Below are 26,113 nucleotides of genomic sequence, written 5' to 3' on the forward strand. Positions count from 1 at the left end.
GTACTTTCTACTCACTACACTTTCAAAACAGGCTTCTTATTTAATGTTAATGATTTATTTATTTATCTATCTATTTTATCCCCATATCCATTTATTTAAGTATTGTTTGATCAGGTGCCTAATGACTGGTGCATTCTGGGAAGTGGCTCAGGGAGGAGTCAGACAGATGACATCAGAGGTGTTGATGCAGAAACGTGATGAATCATGTTCAGCAGACGGTAAACTTGAAATTATTAACTAAAGCCACAAAGCTGATTGGTTAACTTTCCCTCACCTTGGCTACTTTGCGCAGCTTGGCTCCTGCGAGTGCTGCTGCCAGACCACCACCCCCCGGACCACCACCACCACCCCCACCGGTGGGAGCAGGTAGTGGAGGCGCAGGTGGCGGAGCGCCCCCTGACGGAGGAGGACCCGGGGGAGGTGGGGGCCCAGGAGGGGGTGGGGGACCAGGGGGAGCTGGGGGGGCTCCAGGGGCCAAAGGCGGCGCAGGAGGAATGACCACTGAAAACAAAAACACAGAGAGTGAAGCTCTGCTACTTTCTCTCTTTCTGTTCTTATTTACATCTTAAAGAATTAATTTTACATGTCAGTTTTTCATCCTTCATCCTTTAGAATCAATCAGCCTGTTTACTACTATGCTTTTTTTAGCTGATATATGTAAATGAGCTGAATGGGTGGGGCTAAACTGCTGTTGGCTGAATGGGCGGGGCTAAACTGCTGTAGGCTGAATGGGCAGGGCTAGACTGCTGTAGGCTGAATGGGCGGGGCTAAAATAAACTGTTATAGTCTGAATGGATGGTCATATGTAAACGTGTTCATGGTTGTGACATCACAGTCATGACGATGCTCCACAGTGTAGTTTCCGTGTTTGGGCGAGGGACTGAATGGCACATTTTTGAAAGCAAAGTGTAGCTTCTACACAGATCCTATTTTACTCCTTTAACATGGGCCATTTAAGTGTTTGGCGCTGACCTGAAGCAGCCTGTCGCTCTCTCTCCAGTCGCTCCCTGTCCAGTCTTTCTCTCTCTAGCCGTTCTCTCTCCTGCTGCTCCAGTCTGCGGAGGTAATGTGTACAGATTAGCTCACAGCGCACACAGATGACTGACTCCTGAAAAACGATCTGAAAACACCCTAAAAAAAGCTGATGAAAGAGCTGCTCGCTGAGTGAAACATTTCAGAAACATTTAATCATGCTGAGACATGAATCAGCCCCACCTACGGACGCTTATCAGCACAGCCAAAACAAATAACACCAGGATCCTGCGTCTGCAGCTTAACCCCACAGCGCCTGCAGCGCACCGAGAACACAGCGGTCCTGTTCTGATTAACTGCGCACGGACTCAGAATGCACAGACTTACAGGTCATAAGTGTCTAATACACTTTTAATATGAGTGTAATTACACCTATAACCACACGACCCCTGTACACACGCCACACCCATGTCACACCTACGCCCACGCTACACCAATACCAATGCTACATATATAATCATTTCCATTGTTACACTACACCAGTTTCTATGGTGAGGCTAACCTGTTTCCATGCTTACACTACACTTACATTCATGGCATGGTATGTTACACTCTCACTCACTGTCCACCTCAAACTCGGCCTCTCAGCTGATCGGGTCAGGACGTATGACGCTGCTGCAGTTATGAATCCTCGATAGGCCGGATCGTTTGGCACTAGCTGCAGAGAGAGGGTCCTCCGCGGACCACCGCTGCTAACTTGCTAACAACTTACAGCTTAAGGTTTCCGGGTGGGACTTGTGTACGACTCGCACTTGTGAAGTTTGGTTCTGCATTACACTCATCAATTTTCACACAGGCCCCATACTCTCTGTATGCCTGCATGACCCGAGCCGTATCGGCCGTACCGTGACGGTCCGGGATGAAAACGTACCATTACACTCCTAACGGTTACGCTACACTCGTTTACCTGTTACTGCAGTAATGAGCTGTGAGAAAACTCAACACATCACTGGGTAAATGCTACTACAGTGAAGATGAAGAGGCAAAGAGATGTGTTTGACGTAACCGCTCAGTCTGATCATTATTGCTCAGTACAGTCTGAGTGATCGACCCCGTGTGAGCACTAACTTACCGTCTCTGCTGCTCCAGCTCCTCTGGCGATGGTCCGTTAGAAACTGGACGAGGGAGAGTTGCGTATCCTGCAGGAGGAGCACAGACAGAAAATTATTTTCAGTGAGGTCCAGAGAAAATATCACACGATTCTACAGAGCCTCTCACTCGTACCGCAAACACAGTCGATTAGCCAAGACGTGCTTGGTGTCTGAATTTTCTCCTCCACCTTAAATGGCACAGCAGTTACATTCTGGCCCCTCAGGTGCCACAACACAACTGCTGCAGCATTTAAGGTGGAACACTTGATCACGTTGCTTCTGACCCTGTGTGACACACTTATCTACAAACATGGACTAAAGTACAGACTAAGCTCAGACTTCAAGGAGCTGCAACAGTTTCTAGTGACTCTAACAAACTTTTAGAGATTTTCTTTGTACATTAGACCAACTATTTTTGGGGAAACTGCATATTTGAGATTTTTGCAAACTAATCCTTTTTGTTTGTTTTTACCTGAGTCAGGCATGGAGCTGAGCACATCCAGCGCATGCATCATGCCGTTAGCGAACAGCGTGGCGTCCTCCTTACTGCCAAAGTTCAAACCCCAAACCTGCCGCGCATCCCGCCACTGGTGGAAATTGGGCGTGGCTTGATTATACTTCAGCCCTTTTGTGATTGGACAGTTTATCACCACCTAAAAACATCAAAAATACACAGTGAAGCGGATTAATATTCAAAACAACACACCAAACAACACGACAGCTCAGGCTTTTTCATGCGCTGAAACAGTGAACACGGTCAGGCTTCTGTTACATCCAGCAAAGTTTAAAAGAAAGAAACAACATGATAATATAATAAAACATGGCTAAAACTGCTCATCAGACCAGTCTGAGTCTAAGCGCTCGACAGTCGGCTTTCGCTCGGTTGTTAGCTTTCGCTCTGTGGTCAGCTTTTAATCGATGGTTAGTTTTTAATCGATGGTTAGTTTTCACACAGTGCCCGGCTTTCAAGAGGCACAGTTTTTTAAGCTGTGTAGATGTGCTCCACATCAGCTTTGTGATTGGTGGAGATTTTGCTTATGTGAACTTTAAGACAAGGACTGCCCAGGTTAAGTCAAAGGTCACAGTTCATACATGTACACTGTGCAGCCACAAAGGCCAGATTAATCTGCGTTCAGTCAGGTTCTCTGGTGCTTTCATTAATCTACATCATCTATGTTGCACTTTTTCAAGCATTGAAAGGACAAATAAAATTTTAATACATGTTCTAATAATTGTTTTGCAAATGTTCCAGTCATTTACTTTTTTTGGAAATACAAAGTGTTTTATCATCCTGCCCAGCAGGTGGCGCCTCATTGCTGAGATAAGACTGTTGAGAGTGAAAGAGCAAGAAGAAAAGAGAGAGTGCTGTGTGAAATATGCTGACAGATCAGTTCTGTTTATTTTACAGCCCCGAATTCCAGAGAGAGAGAGAGAGAGAGAGAGAGGGAGAGAGAGGGAGAGGGAATAGGAGAGAGAGAGAGACATTAACAGTGCACTGGAGTGAATGAGATGTGAAGAAAAGATGGACAGAATTCCCTCAGTGACACAGGACGTGACACAGGAAGTGAGTGGAGTGGTGCTCAGTAAACAGTGGAGCGGACGCAGAGGACGCTGGGAAACTGTGAAGTGTGTTTTTGGACCAAAATGAGCCGGAACTGAACGAGTCTCACATAAACAGATGAAAGTATTTAAGTATTTAAACAGGGAAGTATTTAATAATAATAAAGCCCCCCAGAGCCTCTTTACTCCGTCCCCCGTTCTACAGCGTGCCCAGACGGACCCTGTCAGCTGAAGATGGAAAACCTGGAACGTCGCCAAATCCCATCTACCAGCTGTTTGCGTTCATCTATAGTTCAACTTCCCCAACTTCTGCCGTCGTCGCAGCGGCGGAATAAACCAGATGTCGATTTTTTGGGATCTGTGGATGCCGAACGTCTCGTTGTTGAATTCCAGCTTCGCACCGCCGTTGCACCGTTACAAGGTGTGGAATGACAACTGTTTCACCGCAAACATGTGAACGCAGCATAAATGACAGAGGTGGGAGCGGCTACTCGATTTACGCACCACCTTCACTCCAGAGAAGATCAGAAAACACATCAAACATTTCATTTAGACTCTGTTCACCCTAACCATTCGCCCGGCTGTCATAAGTGAATGCAGTGTGCCATCAGCATCTCCATCACCTCGGGAATTCACCGCAAACAGTCAACTTTGCTTAAAATTAAACTTCGTCTGTAAATTCTCTGAGCTGTATGCGAGGTGGGAAAACGTTACAAAGGTGAACACTTCTTAGAGCCTCCATACTTAAGAAACTCTGTAATAGCATTTTACTAACATGTCAATTTACACAGTTTAATATAAGCTGAGTTTCTTCTATGACTGAATTTATGGAAAGTAAAAGATGCCAGAATCTATACTAATGCAGGAGTTGATAAAAATGACTGACATGGCACATTTAGACGAGACCAAAATCACTGAAATACACCGGTAAAACCATGTTACCCACCTCCCCATGTGAAACTACTCCCACACGAGTAGAGCTATCAAGGGCTAAAAAGGCCCATCAACACAGCGCAGATACAATCAGTTAAAAATAACCTGTAAAAACTCCAGCTACGCTTGGGAGCCCGACTTGGTCAGTTTTAGGCCGCAGTTTGAGCAGCTGGTGTTGGTATATAACAGCGCTGATGTTTAATAATAGACTCTCTTTCATATGACGTCGTTTCAGTGGTCAGGACTGTTAGCCTGCTTGTAGTATTTTTCATTTTTAACTGCTAAACGACATCATAATTCAGACAAGCTGGTGAAATTCAGGAGAAAAACGCACACAGGACGAAACACTGGAACATTTTTGTTCAGCCCAAAGCGCTACGGCAGTGATTTCTGAAAATGCTGATTATTTTTTCCCCATAGAGAAAAACAGCTCAGACCCAGATTTCCTAATATGGGCATGAAACAGATCACAAGGCTGACACTTAACAGGAAAGATTAGTGATAGACCACTGAAACGCACCTGTTGGTCAGTCTGCATCTTGCGGCCGACCACTCTGAAGGCGTTGGTGCTGGGGTTGTGGTAGATCTGAACTCTGCTGAAGACCTGCGGGCCGTTACCTGCCGGAATCCACTTCTTATTCGTGTCATCGTAGGTCATTACCGTAGCACGAGCCTGACAAATACTGGACTCGCTGAGAAAAAGAGAGAAAAAGATGGAAGAGAGAGAAAAAACACAAACATCAGAATTGATCTGCGCTTTGGAGACAAAACGTTTCCAGCAGCAAAAACAATGACAGGAAGCTTTCCTGAGCTCCATCGACAGGAGAGACAACAGCTTCTGGAAACTTCTACCTACCAGCACTCCAGCATCCACACACACACACACACACACACACACACACACACACTCACACACAGTAATGAGTGAAGATGTCATTTCTGTAGTGTCTCAGTGTGTTCAATCTCATAATGCATCCATCGTGATCTGCAGATCAGCCCTCGAATAGTCTCAGTCTTACTATGAGGAAGCAGTTTGTATCAACAGATGAACGTATTTATATCATCCTCACACCTTTTACTCAGGGAGTGCCTCAGGGTTCTGTCCTTGGACCCCTTCAATATTCATATATTCAATATTCATATTTTTATTGACAATTGCACAATCCTGCCAATCATCTAACTGGTTCAGCAACAGTGATGGAGTAATGACCGTTAAGAATCAATATCAATAAAGCAATCATCAGTAACGACAAAGAGATAATGATGATGGTAATGACAAGTAGTGATGCAGCAACGATCAATAATGACTAATAGAGATGCAGTGATGACTGGTAATGACGAACAGCAATGCAATTATGATCGGTAATGACTAAACGCGGTGCAGTGATGATCGGTAATGACTAATAGTGATGCAGTGATGATCAGTAATGACTAATAATGACGCAGTGATGATCAATAATGACTAATATTGATTGGTAATGACTAATAGTGATGCAGTAATGATCAATAATGACTAATAGAGATGCAGTAATTACTGGTAATGACTAATAGCGATGCAGTGATGACTGGTAATGACGAACAGCAATGCAATTATGATCGGTAATGACTAAACGCGGTGCAGTGATGATCGGTAATGATTAAAAGCAATGCAGTGCTGATTAATAATGACTAACAGTGATCGGTAATGACTAATAGTGATGCAGTGATGATCGGTAATGACTAACAGTGATCGGTAATGACTAATAGTGATGCAGTGATGATCGGTAATGAGTAGTTTTGCGGTAAAGACCACTAACGACAAATAACATTGCAGTAATGATCAGTAATGACCGATAATGATGCAGTGATGACCCATAATGATAAATAGCCTTTCACTAATTATTGATAATGACCAACATTGTAACAATACAATAATATAAATAACCAAATAGAGCCTCTTATTATTAATAGAATAATAATAATAAATATGAATCTGTCAGCGACACAGAGAGAGTAAGACCAGCTGAACTGCGCTGCTGTAAATGTTTACATTTCTGCAGGTCTGCAGGGCTTCACCCTCACACTCACTCCTCATTCCTTCACTCTCTCTCTCCCAGAAGAGTGATAACATCTCATACTTCCGGTGACATCACTTTGTGGCTGCAGCCCACTTCCTGTTTCCAGTAATACCCAATAAGGCCTGTCAGCACAGCAAGCAGCGCTTACAGACTTACAGACTTACAGACACTTCAGTTCAGCTGCTGAGTGACGAGAAAGCTTAATTCAATCAGACGGAAGAATAAGAAAACAGCATCACACAAACATCCTAACTAGACTGAACCTCCTAAATCCTGTCCTAACTTTAGGATGAACCCCAACAGGGTCCTCACTTCTGTTTAAGGTCCGTTTCTATGGTTTTTAGGCAGCTGAGTCAGCAGCATAGTTCACTACCAGCATAATGAGCTCCATTTATCTCTACTGTAAAACGCTGCTTTCACTGTGAGATGATTTTCTTTTCTAACTCTGCGTTTTAAAGATCTCAGACGCTGCAGACTCGATCTCCACCGCCCCTCTGATCACCTTCGTGTGTTAATGTTGATGATGAAATATTACAGTGATGGTGGTGAATAATGAGGAGATGGAGCTGAACGTGTGTCTGTTTATTAGGAGGAGTAACGTTAGCGCGCTCGGCTAAAGCGTTTGGGAAATGGAGACTGAAACTGGGGAGCGGCGACGCTCTGATAAACAGCAGGGGGCGCTCTCACAGTATTCACTACTCACAGCTTATCACTCTTTAGTTCTGTTTGACCTTTTTTACATCAGAAACAGCAGCTTAACTCACATTTTAACGTTATTTTGATGACGTGTTGTAGGGTAAGATTTCCTAACTGGAGATAAGATGCTGTAAGATCAGATTAGATTCCTAAATTAAGATCAGATTTGCTTCTGTACATCTACAAATATATGAAAAATCTTATCTTGACCTAAAAAATCTTAACTCAGGAACAAAGGTGAGAAGTTTCTGTAACGCGGCTCCTGGACAGAACACCTGTGTTTCACCTGATATCCTCTATAATGTAACTGCTCTGGACTGATTTTACTGCTTTGTGTGATTTATTTGCTCGTACACTAAACCTCCTCTGTTATTAATCGTATAAACACGGTGGGATTGTTGTAGGTGAGGTGGTTGAAGCTTGAATTGTACTGATGCATCCAAGTTTGATTTAATGCTAAATATCTAATAAATAATAATATAGCTATTATTATTTTTTATTAATTTTATTATTATTATTATTATTATTAACAGGGGTGGGTGATATGTGATAAATATATGATAAATGGCATATTATGATACTTGAGGACATTTTCATGATCAACAATATGCATCAGTTTTCCCGAAGTTCGGTAAGTTGGAACAGACAAAAAAGTCCCAAATTTTAAACATATTATCAAAACAATAAATACAATAACTTTTATTCAGCGTTTCATTCTCTGAGCTGCACTAAATCCAATTAAATAGGACTAATTATGCTCTCTGTAAGCTGGTCAGTGTTCGAGTACTGACCATATCCACAATATACTCAGAAAAGCTTTTTTTATAACTTCTCATTTTACACTTAACTCTGGATAACTTTTATAAAATAAACCAAATAATTATAAACATAACTAAAAACAGGGTGTCAGTCACATAATCTAGTATCCAAGTGCTTACAAGGCCAATTTACAAACACCAGTGGTCACACACTTTTACCTCACACACAGCCACTTATGTATGTGTGCTAATTGCCCTAAGATCCACTTTTACCAATGTTTAGTAAAATATTCCATCATCATTAACAAAAATGTAACTCTTTCCATCGAATAAACTTCATAGACAATTTCAGTCCACTGTTTGGTTGTTGGGTGCGTGTGTGTGTGTGTGTGTGTGTGTGTGTGTGTGTGTGTGTGTGTGTGTGTTGGGGGTTCTTCTGCATCCATTTTCTCATTGTTATGGTCTTTTTACTGGCTGCCAATAATATTTTAATAAAGTATTTATCTTTCTTTCCTACTACCTGAGGTAGTTAAGTAGTTTCTCAAATTAATATTGACCCATCAAAACTCAAACTGAATTCTAAATAAGTCCTTATAGTATTTCTAATCTCGTGCCTTTATTGACACTATTGGACAATCCCAAAATATATGAAAGTGATCAGCCTTCTTAAGAAAAGGATATTGTGACAGAATTGATCAGTATAACGATAAAATACTGTAATATCACCACCCCTAATTTTTATTATTATTATTATTATTATTATTATTATTATTATCTTGTTGTTGTTGTCTAGTCGGTTCAGCCTCTGGGTGAGGCTGGATCATGTTTAACTCCGTTACACTCGTCTACGTTCTAACAGTCACATTTTTAGATCATTTTAATTCAATCCACACTGCGTGTTCCATTCTTAAACACATTCTTCTTCCTTCATTCTGATTGGTGCCCTCACTGCCCATTAATCCCACCCCCAAACCTCTCCATCACACACACTGATCTAGCAGAGGCTGAATATTTGAGATGTTTTCCACACAGGCTCCCAAAACCAACATCGGAGCTCCAACAACGAGGAGCCTGGAGGAGCCCAGCTCAGACAAACAGGCCTGAGATCCATTACAAACAACCAGACAATGAGATCTGAAGGAAAATCCTATTTCTCAGGATATACTTCTGTTCTGGCTCTACGTCATGGAGGAGCAGCGGAGTAGAGGATGAGGATGAAGGGATGAAGAGCAGAGCGATGGACGGAGAGGAGGAGCGCAGAAGGAAGTGATGCAGTTTTAATGAACACAGAAAGCTGGGAAGGAAACAGAGTGAAGAGTGAATTATTAATGCAAATAAAGCAGCGCTGAGCTTACAGAGCACTCAGCCCGCAGAGCCTCACAGCTCCCAGAACCCAACACTCACAGCACAGGGGAGAACACGGTTCTTCAAGGGTCCTTAGCAAAGGAAATGGCTCAGTATGGAAACGTGAACACTCAAAGAACCATCCACATGATTAAAGGGTTCTCTGCATGGTGAAATGGTTCAAAAGGGTTCTTCTATTGTAACAAGTTTGACATCGTAACAACAGAAGAACCCTTTTGGATGCTATATAGAACCCTTTTCAAAAAAGGTTCTACACAGAAACATCTACAGCACATGCTTAAGAACACTTTCATGATGCATAATCATGCAAAGGGTTCTTTGAGTGTTCATGGTTCTATATAGAACCACTGTCTTTACTAGAAGCCTCAAAGAACCATCTTTTTTTTAAGAGCATAGAACCCTGAATAATCAAAGAACCATTTGCATGCTTAAATGGTTCTCTGCATGGTGAAATGGTTCTTCAGACTGATGGAGAATGTGCTGTATTTGGTTCTACACAGAATCTTTTTGAGGAAGGTTCTCCTACTGTTATGATGTCAAGCTTGTTTAAAACAGTGCTATATAGAACCACATACAACACATTCTCCATCAGTCTGAAGAGCCATTTCACCATGCAGAGAACCATTCAAGCGTGTAAAGGGTTCTCTGAGCGCTTGTGGTTCCATACAGAACCACTGTCTTTACTGAAGGTCTTTGTTAAGAGTGTAATCTAACACGGAGAACGCGGCGCAATCACAGTAAAACATAACACAGACATGAAATGTAGTTAAACAGGTTCCAGCAGAACGTGCTCTAGACCATCTTCTCGTATCGCCATAGCAACGTTATCTGTAATTGTTGACAGTCGGTCAGTCAGAAGTTCCTCCAGATTCTCCCTGACGACTGTTTTCACATTATAAACGTGTTCCGTCCGGAGTGTTTGTGATCAGTGAGCTGAATTCAGTCCTGTATTACTTTAATTCAGCGTTCAGAATCAGATAAACAGCTCAGACTGTCCGTGTTTACACACACAGATGCTCTCCAGTCTGACTGAGTTCAGTCTGATTAGAGATTAGGACTACAGATTAGGACTGAGGTGTTTATTCTCACGCTACTCAACACTCTGATCAAAATCTCTGTTTACATTCACACCGCAACTAAACAGAGGCCAGATTCACAGAACAGTCTGAAGCCAGGTTTCTTTATCTAGTACCTTTCATACGTGGCTGTCAAAGTGCTTCACAAATGATGAAACACAAAGATAAAGTTACTATGATTAGAACATGTTTTAAAACCAGACAAACAGATTTAAGTATAGTTTCTGTCTCTGAGCCATCAGAGCTCTACATTCCACCAATACTGAGAGCTAAGAGCTGTAAACACTGGATATGAGGACTACTGACACTGTTATTAGGAAAAGCACCTATTCCTTTAATAATTTTATTATTATTATTATATTTTAGTGCAATATTCCATTCTAAATTATTTAATATGCTTTTTACATGTATTAACTTGCTTGTCTTGGTTTGCACTAATTAGGAGTAGCACTCTAACTTCACTGTATATTTTACACAGTGACAGTAAAGGCTTTCTATTCCATTCAATTCTATTTAAACAAGAGATTTAAAAGAAACTGTGTTCTCTGGAGTGATGGAGCTCCATCCAACCTTTGGGATGAGTAGGAGTGACCCAGAACTGACCATCCAACGTCAGTACCTGACCTCACTAATGCTCAATCAAATCCTCACAGCAATGTTCAACATTTAGTGTAGAGCCTTCCCAGAAGAGTAGAGGCTGTTACTGCAGCACAGACTCACTATTAACACCTTCAGGGGTCCGGCAGGTTCACCTTAAAAAAACACTTTAGTCCAGGTTTAGTCTTAATCTAGGTCACTAATCTGGTCTGTACTGTGTGTAAATGTGTTCAGGTGGAGCTCAGTGTCTCTGTGCCGGTCAGTGAGGAGTTAACAGGAAGTGGACGCTCCTGCTGGAGAAAATGACTGTAAAAGGCTCGAGACTCAGCGCTGCGAGTTCAGTCAGGCCCATAATCCCCTCCTCCTCCATTCCTTCCTCCCTCTCTCTGTCTCTCTCTCTCTCTCCCCCTCTCTTCACTCAACCTCCCTCCCCCTCATCTCTCTCTCTCATTTTCTCTCTCTCCCTTCCTCTCTCTCTCTTTCTCTTGTCTCTCACTTTTTCTTGCTCTCTCTCTCTCCCTCACTCTAATCTCACATTACTTCTATTCCTTTCTCACTTCTTTCTCTTTTATTCTCTCTCTTTCCTTTCTTTCCCTCTCTCCTTTCTCTCTCTATCACCTTTCTCTCTTCCTCACTGTTTTCTTTCTCCCTCTGTCTCCATGTTTGTCTCACACTTTATTCTTTCTCTCCCTCTATTCTTCTCTCACACTCTCTCCTCATTCTCTCTCTCTCTCTGCATCTCTCTTCACTCTTTCCATCTCCCTTTACCTCACACACTTTTATCTCTCTTTTCTCTCTCTCTTGTCTCTTACTTTTTTCTTGCGCTTTCTTCCTCACTTCTATCACACTATTACTATTTCTCCCATTTCTCTCTCTCTCCTTTCTTTCCGTCTCACTTTTCTCTCTCCTCCTCACTTCTCTCTCCATTTATCTCTCACTCTCTCTCTGAGCTGAACGTTATCAATATTGGTTCATTCTGAACAGAATCAGCTCAATAATGAACAGTTACTAACACTGAATCAGCTCCGCTGCACTTAAACACTGCTTACTTCACATTTAGTGAAGAAAAATAATAATGATAATAATAATAATAATAATAATAATAATAATAATAATAATAATAATAATAAAGCTCACACAGCAGCACTCGGAGAGGAGACAGTTAATCATTAAGTCATTATTCTATGAATATTAATCCAAACTAATTTTGAAACATTATGAACCACATTTTCAAATAAAAGTTTCACTCTGAGACAGAAAGACTTTCAGTTTCATTTGTGTAAAATATTTCAGTTTTAGGTTTTTGTTCCTTTTCCAGCTTTAAATAAAGACACACTTAGAACTTCTTCAGTAAAACATGCACAATCAACACACTGACTTAATCCAAGCCTGGACACATTCAGAGACCACAGTTAACACATACGATATGAAGTAGATATAAAGCAGATATAATAAATATAAGACTTTTCACAAATTCATTTTACAGAATCAAATCTGATCTTAATTTAGGAATTTTATCTAATCTTACAGCATCTTATCTTCAGTTCGGAAATCTTAACCTACTTGATCAAAGTCGACAACCAGCTGTCATGTCTGTTTCCTAGCAACCGACCATACACACACAGCAAATAATGTTAAAATGTGAGTTAAGCTGCTGTTACTGATGTAAAAAAGGTCAAACAGAACTAAAGTGTGATAAACTGTAAGTAGTGAATACTGTGAGAGCGCCCCCTGCTGTTTATCAGAGCGTCGCCGCTCCCCAGTTTCAGTCTCCATTTCCTAAACGCTTTAGCCGAGCGCGCTAACGTTACTCCTCCTAATAAACAGACACACGTTCAGCTCCGTCTCCTCATTATTCACCACCATCACTGTAATATTTCATCATCAACATTAACACACGAAGGTGATCAGAGGGGCGGTGGAGATCGAGTCTGCAGCGTCTGAGATCTTTAAAACGCAGAGTTAGAAAAGAAAATCATCTCACAGTGAAAGCAGCGTTTTACAGTAGAGATAAATGGAGCTCATTATGCTGGTAGTGAACTATGCTGCTGACACAGCTGCCTAAAAACCATAGAAACGGACCTTAAACAGAAGTGAGGACCCTGTTGGGGTTCATCCTAAAGTTAGGACAGGATTTAGGAGGTTCAGTCTAGTTAGGATGTTTGTGTGATGCTGTTTTCTTATCGGGAGTTCATGATGAGATTATGAAGGTAGGAACTGTTATTCTGGAATAGATACTGAACTAAATTCAGTCCGTACTGAAGTCGTCATGGAGACCAAACCCATCAGATTTCAGAGTTAAGTTATTGTAATACGGCTCCTGGCACCACCATGCAAAAGTGACATCAGTATAAAACCAACTCAGCTGCAGATAAACGTGTAAAGGATTCTAACAGTGATGGCGTCAATGAAATCAGCTGTTTATGATTCCAACAATTTCCATACATTAACAATCGCTGCTCTGTCTAAAGGCCTTTGCTGGTGAAATGTACTGAAGTTTAGGCTCTAAAACGCTGAACCTTCTGACGACTAAACAGAGAAATGAACACCACAGAAACGCAGATCTACAGCGATGAGCTCTGAGCAGGCTGTGATTAACTCTGACTGTTCTTACTGCGTTTCCACGGCACTATTTTTAATTCCTGGAAATCCTTAAACTCCAATCTGCTCCCAGACTGCTTAAAGTCCCTGAGTGACGATCTGTGCCGACAGTTTGAGGATGAAGCACAAACTCCTTGAGTTACACAACAACACACAGAATAACACCGTTACAACAATCAATGCTAACATGGACTTTAAGTTATACTTTAAGAGCCTTATTAGAAATAAACTCATTAGTTTTATAGCAGACACTGAATAATTCACAGTAGATACTGAATAATTCACAGTGGATACTGAATAATTCACAGTGGATACTGAATAATTCACAGTGGATACTGAATAATTCACAGTAGATACTGAATAATTCACAGTGGATACTGAATAATTCACAGTGGATACTGAATAATTCACAGTAGATACTGAATAATTCACAGTGGATACTGAATAATTCACAGTGGATACTGAATAATTCACAGTGGATACTGAATAATTCACAGTAGATACTGAATAATTCACAGTGGATACTGAATAATTCACAGTAGATACTGAATAATTCACAGTGGATACTGAATAATTCACAGTGGATACTGAATAATTCACAGTAGATACTGAATAATTCACAGTAGATACTGAATAATTCACAGTAGATACTGAGCAGGTCCAAAGTATAATAACTGAATAATAGACGCGTTTAAGATGTTTTATTATTTAAATGACGTGTTTCAGCTACAGATCCGGCCACAAAGCCGCTTCACTAAAATCCTGAATTACGACAGTGAAGAAATCCTGAGAGGAAGTGATTCTCAGAAAAGCAGAACCTCCTCCTCCACTGCTGAATACTGACTGATCCTGGTCAGCAGAGCGTCCAGATCAAATTTAAAAGGGTGGGGACCACTTCACTAACCAACTCAGATGTCTTTACAGTGGTGGTGATAGGAACCAGGGGTCGCCATGACTACAACACAAATATAGACATTTTATTTACTATCCAGAACCACCAGTGAACCTACACGAGTCTTCTGAGTTTATATGGAATGTTGATGATGGAAAATAGTGGAAAATCTGAAATAATGTTTTCTTTGGGGACTATTTTGCCTCACAGCGCCCTGCATGTATCCCTCCACCATGAATGGAGTTTAAGTTCTCTAAACTATCATAAAACAGTGTCTCAGTCATCAGGCAGTGAATTCATAACCATTTCCTGTAGGAACTTTCTGTGAGGGAGCTTTTAGAGGTGGACGTCTGGTTCCCATCACCACCACTGTGAACAGTTCTAACTCGGTAAGTTTATCTAGAACAGAGCGTTTCACACCAAACCACTCTGAGTCACTCTGAACGACTCTGAACTGCTCTGATTACACCTTAACCACTTAATTATGCAGGAATTCAGAAAAATGGGTGGAATTCCCCTTTAATCCGTGCAGTGCTGTGTCTCTGTAATGATGGTCCTCCAGCTGCTGAAACGTGTTTGAGCCTGCAGTGATGGAGCTTTTACTGCACATACTTCTCTCACATACTTTACTCGTCCTTTACTTCCACTGCCATCACTTCACTTCCCACAATCAGAGCCAGAGATGCATTTTTCAAATGGCTGCATTAATAAATCAGACAGTAACGCTGAAGCATTAAACATTAGAATGTTTCCTTTATATCAGCGCAGAAGCTCCTGAGCCAGCAGCGTTCCAGCTCCTCCTCGGCTCCGCTCAGCGCTGCATGGCCTTATATGGCTCTCAAACCTCCGTACAGTCTTCCTGCTTTAACTCCCTCGCAGGTTTGAGCGTTAACCCCCCTTTAGGCCGCAGGGTCTTCTAAAATTGCTTAATCAGCTTAATCGGGACAGCCACTGAGGGAATTTGATCAGATTCCTTTGGAATTCCACAATTCAGGCTGAGGAATTCAGCTTCAGGCCAAGATACAGTGATATTTACCAGAACAGCTAACCGCTAACAGTCAGTGGCTAGCAGGAGGTCCAGCGTCAGGTCCAGGAGCTCATTAATCCTGTGGTGCTCATCTGGCTGGGTTTCAGCGTTGGCAGTTGTGGAAACAGAATATTTTTTGATGGAGAACTGGAGTGAAGCTCGCTGAACTTGCTGAACCAATCAGCTCCTTCAGACAGAACCCATCAGGCATCTGCTCAGTCATTAACACTCTCCTCCAATGAGTAAGGAGCTTTCAAAGCTCGTTTGCACAATTAATGACAACTAAATTACAATAAAAGTGTAAACTTTGCTCCCTGCATCGTCGCCACGAGCTTCAGCACCAAAACGCACACTAAACAGAGCTCAGAACAGACGGCTTCACAGCGGAGAGACACAAGAGTCATATACGATTCTCACAAACCACGTTAATCACACAAATCACACGAATCACGATCACATGAATCACATTTATCACACGAATCACATTAATCACGTTAATCATACGAATCATACAAATCACACGAATCACGATCACACGAATCACGTTAATCACAAGAATCACATTCATCTTACTCACAAAATCACATTAATGATGTTAATCACACAAATCACATTAAATCACAAGAATTATGTTTATCACACAAATTACGTTAATCACATAAATCAGAATTACATAAATCTCACAAACCACATTAATCATGCAAACCATACAAATTAAAAAATTATGCAAACTGTGTAAATACTGCAAATCCTACAAAAGTCAACATTTTACAAATTCTCAGCGTAAAGCAACACTATGTAGGATCTGGGGATTTGGAGCCCTCTCTGGTGGAAATATGTCATTGCACACAATGCGTGGAAGAACATTTTGTAACGTCGGTTGAGGTTCAGACCCCCACAAGCGGATGAATCTGTCTTTGTGAGTGAGTTTAAAGAGAACTCAGAGAGCTCAGTGTAAACTGGGTGAAGCAGCGTCTCTGAGGATGAGAGTGAATTATCTACTACTGTCATCACATCTTCCACCTCTGTGATGTTAATACATAAAGACGTACGACGTGGAGTGAAAAACTCGACGCCTCTGAGTTTAAATGATTATTTCAGGCTTTACAGGCGACTCTCAGCAGCAGATCACCATATATTAGTGTTTATACTCTCCTCACTCAGTAACGACACACATTCAGATTTAAATTAAAATATTACACAGTGCTGCTTTAGCCTGCTCTACTGCTCTGCTTACACCTCACAGAATGACTGGAGTTTCTCCTGAAGAGAAAAATCAGCACCACAATCATCCACACACACCATAAAACAATAATAATAAGGAAAGACAGGCAAAGTACAGCCAGCAGTGACTCCGCTGGAGCTGCTTCCTCAATACTAAGCAATAATAAACATTAATAAACAATAATAAACAACAATAAACAACAATAAACAGCTCCACAGCCGAGAGCAATAAAGCCCTTAACAGCCCCTCAGCACTAAAGCCAGTTTACAGCGCTGAGCTCTGAGCAGCTCTTTCACAGCTCTGATCCATTCAAACACACTCGCAACGGAAAACTGACCAATCAGCTGCAAACAGGGGTGTGGCTAAAGGAGAGAGAGTGGCAGAGAGCCAAGAATCTAACAGAGCCAACAAACAAACACAACACAAACCATTCAGCCCCAAACATCACAGCCTCCCGGATACACTGCTGCACTGTTATCGAAGGGGAATTCCACCCACTTTACAAAATCCCCCCATTACTGAGTGTGTGAGTTGTGATCAGAGTGATTCACAGTGGTTTGGTGTGAAATGGTTCAGATGTCTTTACAGTGGTGGTGATAGGAACCAGGGGTCGCCATGACTACAACACAAATATAGACATTTTATTTACTATCCAGAACCACCAGTGAACCTACACGAGTCTTCTGAGTCTATATGGAATGTTGATGATGGAAAATAGTGGAAAATCTGAAATAATAAGTTTTCTTTGGGGACTATTTTGCCTCACAGCGCCCTGCATGTATCCCTCCACCATGAATGGAGTTTAAGAGGTGTCCCCGTAACTCAGTTTTAATGGAGATTCAGCTCTAAACAGCTGCAGTAAAAGGGAAACATGCAGCACACAGGCTGCTCAGGCTCTACTGTTTTCCTGCTGGCCAGCTGGGCTACTGAAGCTCACTACCTTACACCCCCCAGAGTCCTTCAAAATAAGAGTCCCGGACCAACTAAGAACACAATGTCAAACTACGCTCAACCAAAAGCAAGAACAACATTATTTTAAACTAAATACAACCCGGTGTGTCTGATGCCACAATATTTAATGACTTAACATGAAAATAAAATGAAACAAAAATATTTATATGTTCTTGTGTGCCTAAATAAAAAATAAATATATATATTTATTTGGTTTTGTGGCCTTTATAGAAAAGCGGCTGAGGTGACGCTGACTGTTCCTCATCCCTTCAGTGCGACTGCAGTTCTGATGTAAGCAGTTGTTAATATTTCATTTCTTTTTATTTTGTAAACAGTTAATGGTGCTTTTCGACAGCTTCATCAAACATCGCATTTTATTTCAAAATCGTGCAGCTCTACTGTCTAGGCCAGCCAATCAGAAGAGAGCTCATTTACATATACGCTCTTAAAGACACAGTAATGAAACCAGCCTGTGTAACTGTGAGGGATAAAGAGAGGTTGGAAAATGAATGATGACTGTTTTTGGAACATAAATCCACAGAATCGTTATAAGAGGACCTTGGGGGGGATAATCTGGGAGAAATGTGGAATATGGGCTCTTTAATGGCCGTCTGAAGTCAGTCAGGCCTCTAAACAAAGACATTAAAGAAGGTAATAAGAGCCGATCAATACGCTTTCAGCCTTTAATGGCGTTTATGTTTCAGAAGAGACGCGTCTGTTTCAGCAGCCACACTAAATCTAACGACCTGACGAGAAGCAACGTGTAGCAGCAGGAAGAGAAATGATTACACAAGCTGAACGAGCGGAGAGGAGAACGACGACAGAGGAGAGAAGAGGAGAGAGCAGCGCAGGAATCCCACCAACACCCTCACAGAGGAATTCCACAGGAACGCCGAGAGAACGACCAACTCACGGACCACAATGCACAGCACTCAGATCAGACAGTTACACTGCACGTCTGAATCAGCACTCTCCTCAAATTATCAGCAAATTAATTGACTAATAAGTAATCAGCTTTAAACATGGTCTGTAAATGTTCAGCACTGTAACAATATAATGTTGTTAATGTTCTGACAAACTGAGGTTCACCAAGATCTAATTTACCAGCATGAAGAGAAAAAAAAAAATAGTACTAGATATTTGAATTGTGCACATTAATCAACTAATAATTGATTAATCAGCTTTAATGAAGCCTGTAAATGTTTACAGCTGTAACAATAAAATGTTTGGTAACATTCTGACAAACTCAGGTTCATCAAGAGCCAGATTACCACCACAGAAAAAACACGGTGCTAGATACTGGAGTATTGTGCAAATTAAATGAATAATAAGTTTCGTATTGAGACGGAACAAATAAATAAACTGGAATCAGCCAGAAACCCACAAAACACAGTTTGGTAGGGCTCATGATCGGGATTATGAAATTTTGCCTGATGTTAAGGTGTTGTTAATGCTGAGGTTAATTGCTGAGGCGAAAATCTGAAATAATAAGTTTTCTTTGGGGACTATTTTGCCTCACAGCGCCCTGCATGTATCCCTCCACCATGAATGGAGTTTAAGTTCTCTAAACTATCATAAAACAGTGTCTCAGTCATCAGGCAGTGAATTCATAACCATTTACTGTAGGAACTTTCTGTGAGGGAGCTTTTAGAGGTGGACGTCTGGTTCCTATCACCACCACTGTGAACAGTTCTGACTCAGTAAGTATATCTAGAACAGAGCGTTTCACACCAAACCACTCTGAACCGCTCTGAACGACTCTGAACGACTCTGTTTATGTTTTGACAGTTAAATTAAGGAGAAATTAATAAAAAATCAACTGAATTAAGAGTGTTCCATGCTCTCATTAGTGAGGGTGCTGGCACTGCTAATTTCAGAACACATGAAATGCCTGCCTCAGCCCCTCCTTTAAACCGCAGTAGCAGGTGGACAGTCCGCGGATGACCAGAGTGAGGCCTGGAGCGGCGTCCAGCAGAGGAAGTGGTTAGTGGGCAGTCCCAGCAGGGCCTGAGCAGATAACACCACTGAATCACTCCAACAACGTTAATCAGACATGAAACATTTCCTGAGTGACACAGACAGAGCGGAGGAATGACTGGACCGCAGGCTGGACCACAGCGCTAATATCAGACTGTAGCGTGGCTAATGAAGCTTCATCAGGCTTCAGTTTTAAAAGAACACGACCGTAATTTAACTCAGGACTGCAGGCCTGTAATCTCAGCCTCAGAGGCTCCGCCCACACACGCTACACTGACTCTCTGATAGTTATCGTACAGTCAGATAGACACGACTTTGCCCATTTGACAGTTTTTATCATGATAAACTGTGTCACAGTAAGTCACAGTGAGCTTTTCTGAGTTTATGGTGGAGATCAAACTCTTTCCACTGCATGTCTGATTATGAAGAGGCCTGTTTAACTGGATTTATGTGTTAAATGTTAAATACAAATAACTGGACTCGAGTTTGTGACGGCGTTTTTTCAAAGTGGCGCTACTTTGTCTGTACGAACTTACCAGACTTCAGAAAAAATAAATATTGTGACTTTACTGCATATTGTGAGGCATTGTGATAGAATATTTATGCCATATCGTCCAGCTCTACAGAAATGATGTGATTATATTTTTGCCACATCACCAGCCACTAACACAACCATTACATCACTCACATCTCACCTGGCCTTGTGTGCACTGTCTGATGGGAAATAGACGTCTGCGAGCCTTTTAGAGTAAAAACATACCGACGTGGATTTGAAAAAGTTCAGCTTTCTGTCTTTCAAAGTCGTCTGAAGCTCTTATCTGCTAGTAAACAGTGAAACACTTTGTTTCCTGCGAGTCTGTTTTTGTTGCAATGTTTTGACTTGCCTGCTCTAAACATCACGCAAAACAGTGGCCTGTGATTGGTCAGCTTTCACGCCAGTCAAATTTCTCCTAAAGAAGGTGGTTCTCGGTCACGCTCAGCACCAAAATCCACCTCCTCACCTTCCGAGACGCAGAGGTCTGGCTTACGGGACTGACAGCTTAGTAACTTTGTTTAGACCCGTAAACCTCTGAGGTCATGCATGAAAAAATAGCTGCTTAAAAGCTGCTTTAAATTTACATGATTCGAATGTGCCACACTGACTCAACACGACCGAAACACGTCACATCAGCATAGCTACTAAGTGTCAGTACTTAATTAACTGACTTTACTCAGGCTGATGTGTGAAGCCAATGTAAACATGTGAATCAAGACAATGTTTTTCAGTGTTTGTTGTTCTGTAGTCGTCGTCATGTCTGTATTATGAACTCCAGGTCTAAGCCGTTTATCTTTATGGGGAAAATGAGCAGCACTTTTAAAAAATCATCAGTAAACAAACACGATCCGACCTCGATACCTGAGTACGTTTTCACCTGGACGTCACTGGATCCTCTGAACGACAGAGTCGTTAAAGAGTCAAAACACGAATAATGCTGCACACAGGCTGCAAGTAAGCTGCGGTTCCCTGTATGGCGATGTCAGTTCAGTGCGCAGCTGTGTTAGCTTACATATATTAATATTCATATCACGACACCTAAACAACCTCATAATTACAGTTACAGGACAAAACATATCTAATTCTAATTGAGAAAAACGGTTTAGACACCAACTACAAAACAACAACACGACGTCAGAGTCTTTCAGGGTTTCAGAGCTACAGAAGAAAGAAACACAGAAAAACCTTAAACTGACCCACTTTACCAGCACATTCACACGCATAACAGGACAACCGGCTTCACAATAAATACAGTGGATTTTCATTCCAGTGTCTCCACCATAGCGGTCATTTCTAAAGCCTTTGGGACCCCAAGGCCTGGGGGGCTCGCATGCTTTGGACAATCCACTGCAGATATAAACAAAATGAACAGCCCTTCCATTTGTATAAAAGACTAAATAAACAGAATAAGTGAAGAATGTCGTCTGTTTTCAGGCCTGTTTCATTTTTTCAATCATTTCCATTAATGACTTTGTTGTTGCCGCTCAGATGAGATTCTAGCATTCGTTTGTTCTATATGAGACTATTTTTTGCATTATGACTGAGAAAACAAGAAGCTAATCGTAAGGAGTAAATGCAATAAGATATATCGCATTAATAAAGTTCTAAACTAAAATTAATACACTTTTAAATGACTATTATTGTATAATTGTAAATATGAGGGGTCACAACAGTAAAACGTCTAACAAACGAGCCCACGTTCTTCTGCTGGCGGAGTGATCAGTGAAGTGTGGCTGGTATTCAGTAATTCAGTAATTACTGTGGACACTTTGAAATCCCGTCACTGTAATTTGGTCAGAGTTGTTGCGGTTTCAGTGGAGATCTGTAGATCTGTAGATCAGCTCTGCTTTCACAAACTCCCGCTGCGCCCGTCTGATATGGCCCCTCCTCAGAGCAGAGCTCAGCACTCGGCAGCCGCAGCACAGCAGAAGGGGGAGCAGGCAGAACTTTACATCCCTCAGTATTCGGATATTCATTCGTTGGGTGGGTATTAAGTTCCTAACTCTTTTTTGCGAAATGTAGCCCATCGATAAAGGCGAACTGCAAAATACTGTAATGTTTGGGTTCTCAGGAGAAACTCAGACGACTCCAGGTTTTGGGCCACAGTGCAGCTTCGTTTTTAATCTGCTGAGAAGAAACACAGCCTCTCCAGCGCTAACAGCTCTGCCCTACTCCATTCAGGCTCTTCAACATAAAAGTCCTTGTATGAATGAACCTAAAACAGCCCAACATGAACATTTCTTCTCTTTAAGAAACTGAACCGCTCACAGCTCAGCGAGTACATCCTGCCAGCACAGTCTTGCGCCATTTTATAGTTTTTAGTCAACCCCCCCTCCCCCATGCCCCTCAAATATACACCTAATATTTGAGCCCAAAATACAGTATTTGGGACAAACCTAGAAAACATGCATGCTTACAGTAAAAGTCTGTGCATGTATGAGTTCAGTGATAAACAGAGTTCAGCTTTAAGTCGAACTCTTAACTAAATGTTTCACGGTGAAACTGGAACACAAACCTCGGCCTGTCACTGTTACTACAGAATCGCCTGATCACAACTGTGAGACGATCAGTTATTTACCTGACTGCAGTCACTTCACACAGTCGCTGGATTTCAGTCATGCAATGCGGCAAAAAGCAGAATCAGTGTTTTTGGTTGGGCTGAGGTGAATAAATGCAAATAAACACTGCGTTAAATGAGACATCATGGAACTCATGAACACTTCTACCGTGGAGCTCTACTCTAACGTTAAGAGGGCAGCGGCAAGAGATGGTTGTTGTTAGCTGTAGCTGATGCTAAGGCTTTTAGCATGGATGCTAACAGAATGAAAGCTTTTTTGTTTCCATTTTCACTCTGAAGAACAAAAGCAGCTTTGCCCGACTCTAAACGCGATTGTGTGTAACTGTAAACGGTTGTTTGAGTGAACATTTTAGGTTGTAGTTTATCGGCTGGACACGATGAACAAAAAGACAAATTGTTAATCACAAATATTTGTGTGACAATTAATCATCAGCTACACTTTCAGAATCATGTCAGCCCCACACAAAGTTAGAGTTAGCTTAATGCTAACATAAAATGGAATATCTAATATACACGCTAGCAGATATTAGCAGTGTTGCTGATAAACAGAGGCTGCTAATAATGTTAATATTTCCACATTATCGTTCTAATCATATGTGTGACACGTTAATGATGATAAGTGCTGTTCTAAAGGTGGCACATTAAAGGTTCTAGTAGTTTGTTCTAAGCTGAATTTCATGTTGGAGCAGCTGTTGGTAAAGATTTCAATGCTCTCAACTCCAAATCCGATGGCTAATTAGACAGTGATACGCAGTGAGCACCGGTATGTGGACAGTTTTTTGTTTTTATTTCTAAAAATAATAAAGTGATGGATATTCATCTTTTTTGGATTGGCTTTTTATTAGTAACAGCTTTTTATTTTGCTTGTTATTCTATTGTTTTTACTCTCATTCTTACCGAGTTATTCATGTTGATCAATTTTATGTATGAAAATTGCTACATGAATAAAGTTGTCATTATTATACTGATTATTTTATTGTAAATATTGTGAACATACATTGCTGTTTAAAATGACTATATGAATATATCTCTGTAACCTTCAGAACATATTTTAATTTCTTATTTTATTAATACAATATTGTAAACTGATAAAAGGCAATGATGTTCAAATATGTTTACATGCACAGTGTTTATCCTGCAATCTTTCAGCCTTTCAGCAAAGAGGCCTTCGACATTCTCTGATAAGGAACTCAGGTCAACCTCAGCAAAAACAACAACCTCAGTTCTTCGCTGATATTTACATTCTTACTGAACGCTCTTCTATAGCATAGGCTGGAAGGTAAATTGAGGGCAGGAATGATCCCAGCCCAGGCCTGAACAGGCCGGGACAGGATGAGGAATGCCGCTCCATTCACTTCCGGGTTCTTTGGCCAACTCCCAGAGGAGGATCCAAACAGGGCTGCCGACGTGGGTGAGAGAGAGAGAGAGAGAGAGAGAGAGAGAGAGAGAAGAAAGAAGGAGAAGGAAGGAAAAAGAGGTTCCTCATGTACCTGAATAGCCCGGTCATCCTCAGTGAGTGGGGATCAATAGACTTTGATGGGCGGAATGTGAATAAAATAAAATTAAATGAAATAAAAAGTGAAGGAAATGGAACCTGAAATGGGAGTCCCTGGTCAGAAAGTTGAAGAACAGATCGATTAAGAAGGGATCACAAAATAAACAAGAGGAATAGCCTAGGAAAACAAAACAATAGGCTGAAGTTGGGCTGCTTTTTGGAATTTTCCCGTTCCACCTTAAATGGTCCAGAGGCATTCTGAGGCGCCAGAATGTAACTGCTGCACCATTCAAGGTGGAACGGGAAAATTCCAAAAAGCAGTGGGGAAAAATGAGAAAACTGGAGAAAACTTCTCCAAAAGCCTGTCAGATGAGCAACCACACGAGCCCACCCTAGACAAGACCCCCTCTAAAGCCATCAAAAGCCCCCCATTCACTCTGCTGGCCAAACCAACCTGCTAAACTACTACTAAACACAGCCTGACCTCCTGACCCGAAGCCTATTCACACTGCAGGCCAATCAAAGAGGCAGAACACACTCAGAAAGTTTCCTTTGTGCTGGAGCTTTTTTTGTTCCAGGCGCTTTTGTGCCGCTGTCCCGCAGAGAGACGCGCACAAAAGCGCAAAGCAGGAGCAAATCTGCCTTTTTTCAAATCTGCTCTCACCTCATGGCTGGACCTCAGGTTCTCCACTGCTCCACAGGGTTCGCTTCTTCACAGATCAGAGCCAAAACAGAGAGAAAAAGCGGTCAAACGCGGACGAGACGGTCATGAATCCGCCCTCAGAGGGAAGCGAGCAGCAGCTCAGCGATGATTTCCTGGTTTGGGAAGGGACAAAAAAAGTGGGAGGGAGAGAGAGAAGCAGGCAGCATGTCAACTCCAGTCTCCAGCCGTCCGCTCCAAACCCCCCAATCTCATCCTCCACTCGTCCCTCCTCTCTATCTCTCCCTTCCCGTCCCAAATATTAGGCTGTCCGAGTCGAGCTTCAACCGAAATTCCTTCTACCGCATCCTCCTTCGCACCAGCTCCTCCATAAACTCTCCGCGGCCCAAACAAGCTCGGCCGGTGCGCGCTGTTATTTCATTTCCCACCCGCATTCGGGAAAGCCCCGCCCATCGACGCTGGGATTGGGCAATAGTAGCTGTGCTCGCAAGCTGATTGGCTGATGGTGTGTGCCGGATTGGGTCAAACGTAAACAACAAAATAGAAACGTATATTTTATATTACGGATTTATGAATATATTCTAAATATATAAAAACATATTTCCAGAAGAGTTTGAGCTCATCAGCTCACAAACGCACTAAATTCAAACACACTTTCCTAGAAAAAGTGACTTTATTCTCGACATATTGACTCACTGTGTTAAAATAACGACTTACTAAATAATTACTATTTACTGTCTTGAAATGTTTCTAAATAATATGTTAGTATTTCAGGAAAATGTCATTATTTCAAATTGTGAAGTCAATTTTTAAAAAAGTCACTTTTTCAAGACGTTCAGTCAATATTGCAGCTACCGCAATAAAAGTGCTCCATAAATAAAAATATTATAATGAAAATTAGTATTATTTTGAGTTATTAAGTCAACATTTCAAGATTAGTAAGTCATTATTTTGAGATAATCAATATTGCAAAAAAAAATCATTGTTTAAAATAAATTAAAAATAC

At 41.5% G+C, this 26,113-nt stretch overlaps 1 protein-coding gene across 4 annotated transcripts in view; it reads right to left on the reverse strand.

Annotated features, from left to right (window-relative positions):
- The window catches only part of vaspb (vasodilator stimulated phosphoprotein b), a 31,654-nt gene extending 6,112 nt beyond the window's left edge, over positions 1-25,542 (reverse strand). For 3 of the 4 annotated variants that reach the window (XM_036585108.1, XM_036585107.1, XM_036585105.1), the window contains exons 1-6: positions 25,111-25,541; positions 5,137-5,308; positions 2,596-2,776; positions 2,105-2,171; positions 973-1,055; positions 275-501 (exon numbers count right to left, since the gene is read on the reverse strand). In XM_036585108.1, the coding sequence (XP_036441001.1) occupies positions 275-501; positions 973-1,055; positions 2,105-2,171; positions 2,596-2,776; positions 5,137-5,308; positions 25,111-25,115 (735 nt within the window). In that variant the 5' untranslated portion in view covers positions 25,116-25,541. Of the gene's footprint in view, positions 1-274; positions 502-972; positions 1,056-2,104; positions 2,172-2,595; positions 2,777-5,136; positions 5,309-25,110 lie in introns of all 4 variants that reach the window. The other variant, XM_036585106.1, reaches the window with a different exon arrangement.
- Positions 25,543-26,113: the final 571 nt, after the last annotated feature.

Source organism: Colossoma macropomum, unplaced genomic scaffold, assembly GCF_904425465.1.
Source record: "Colossoma macropomum unplaced genomic scaffold, Colossoma_macropomum, whole genome shotgun sequence".
Classification (NCBI taxonomy): Eukaryota; Metazoa; Chordata; class Actinopteri; order Characiformes; family Serrasalmidae; genus Colossoma; species Colossoma macropomum.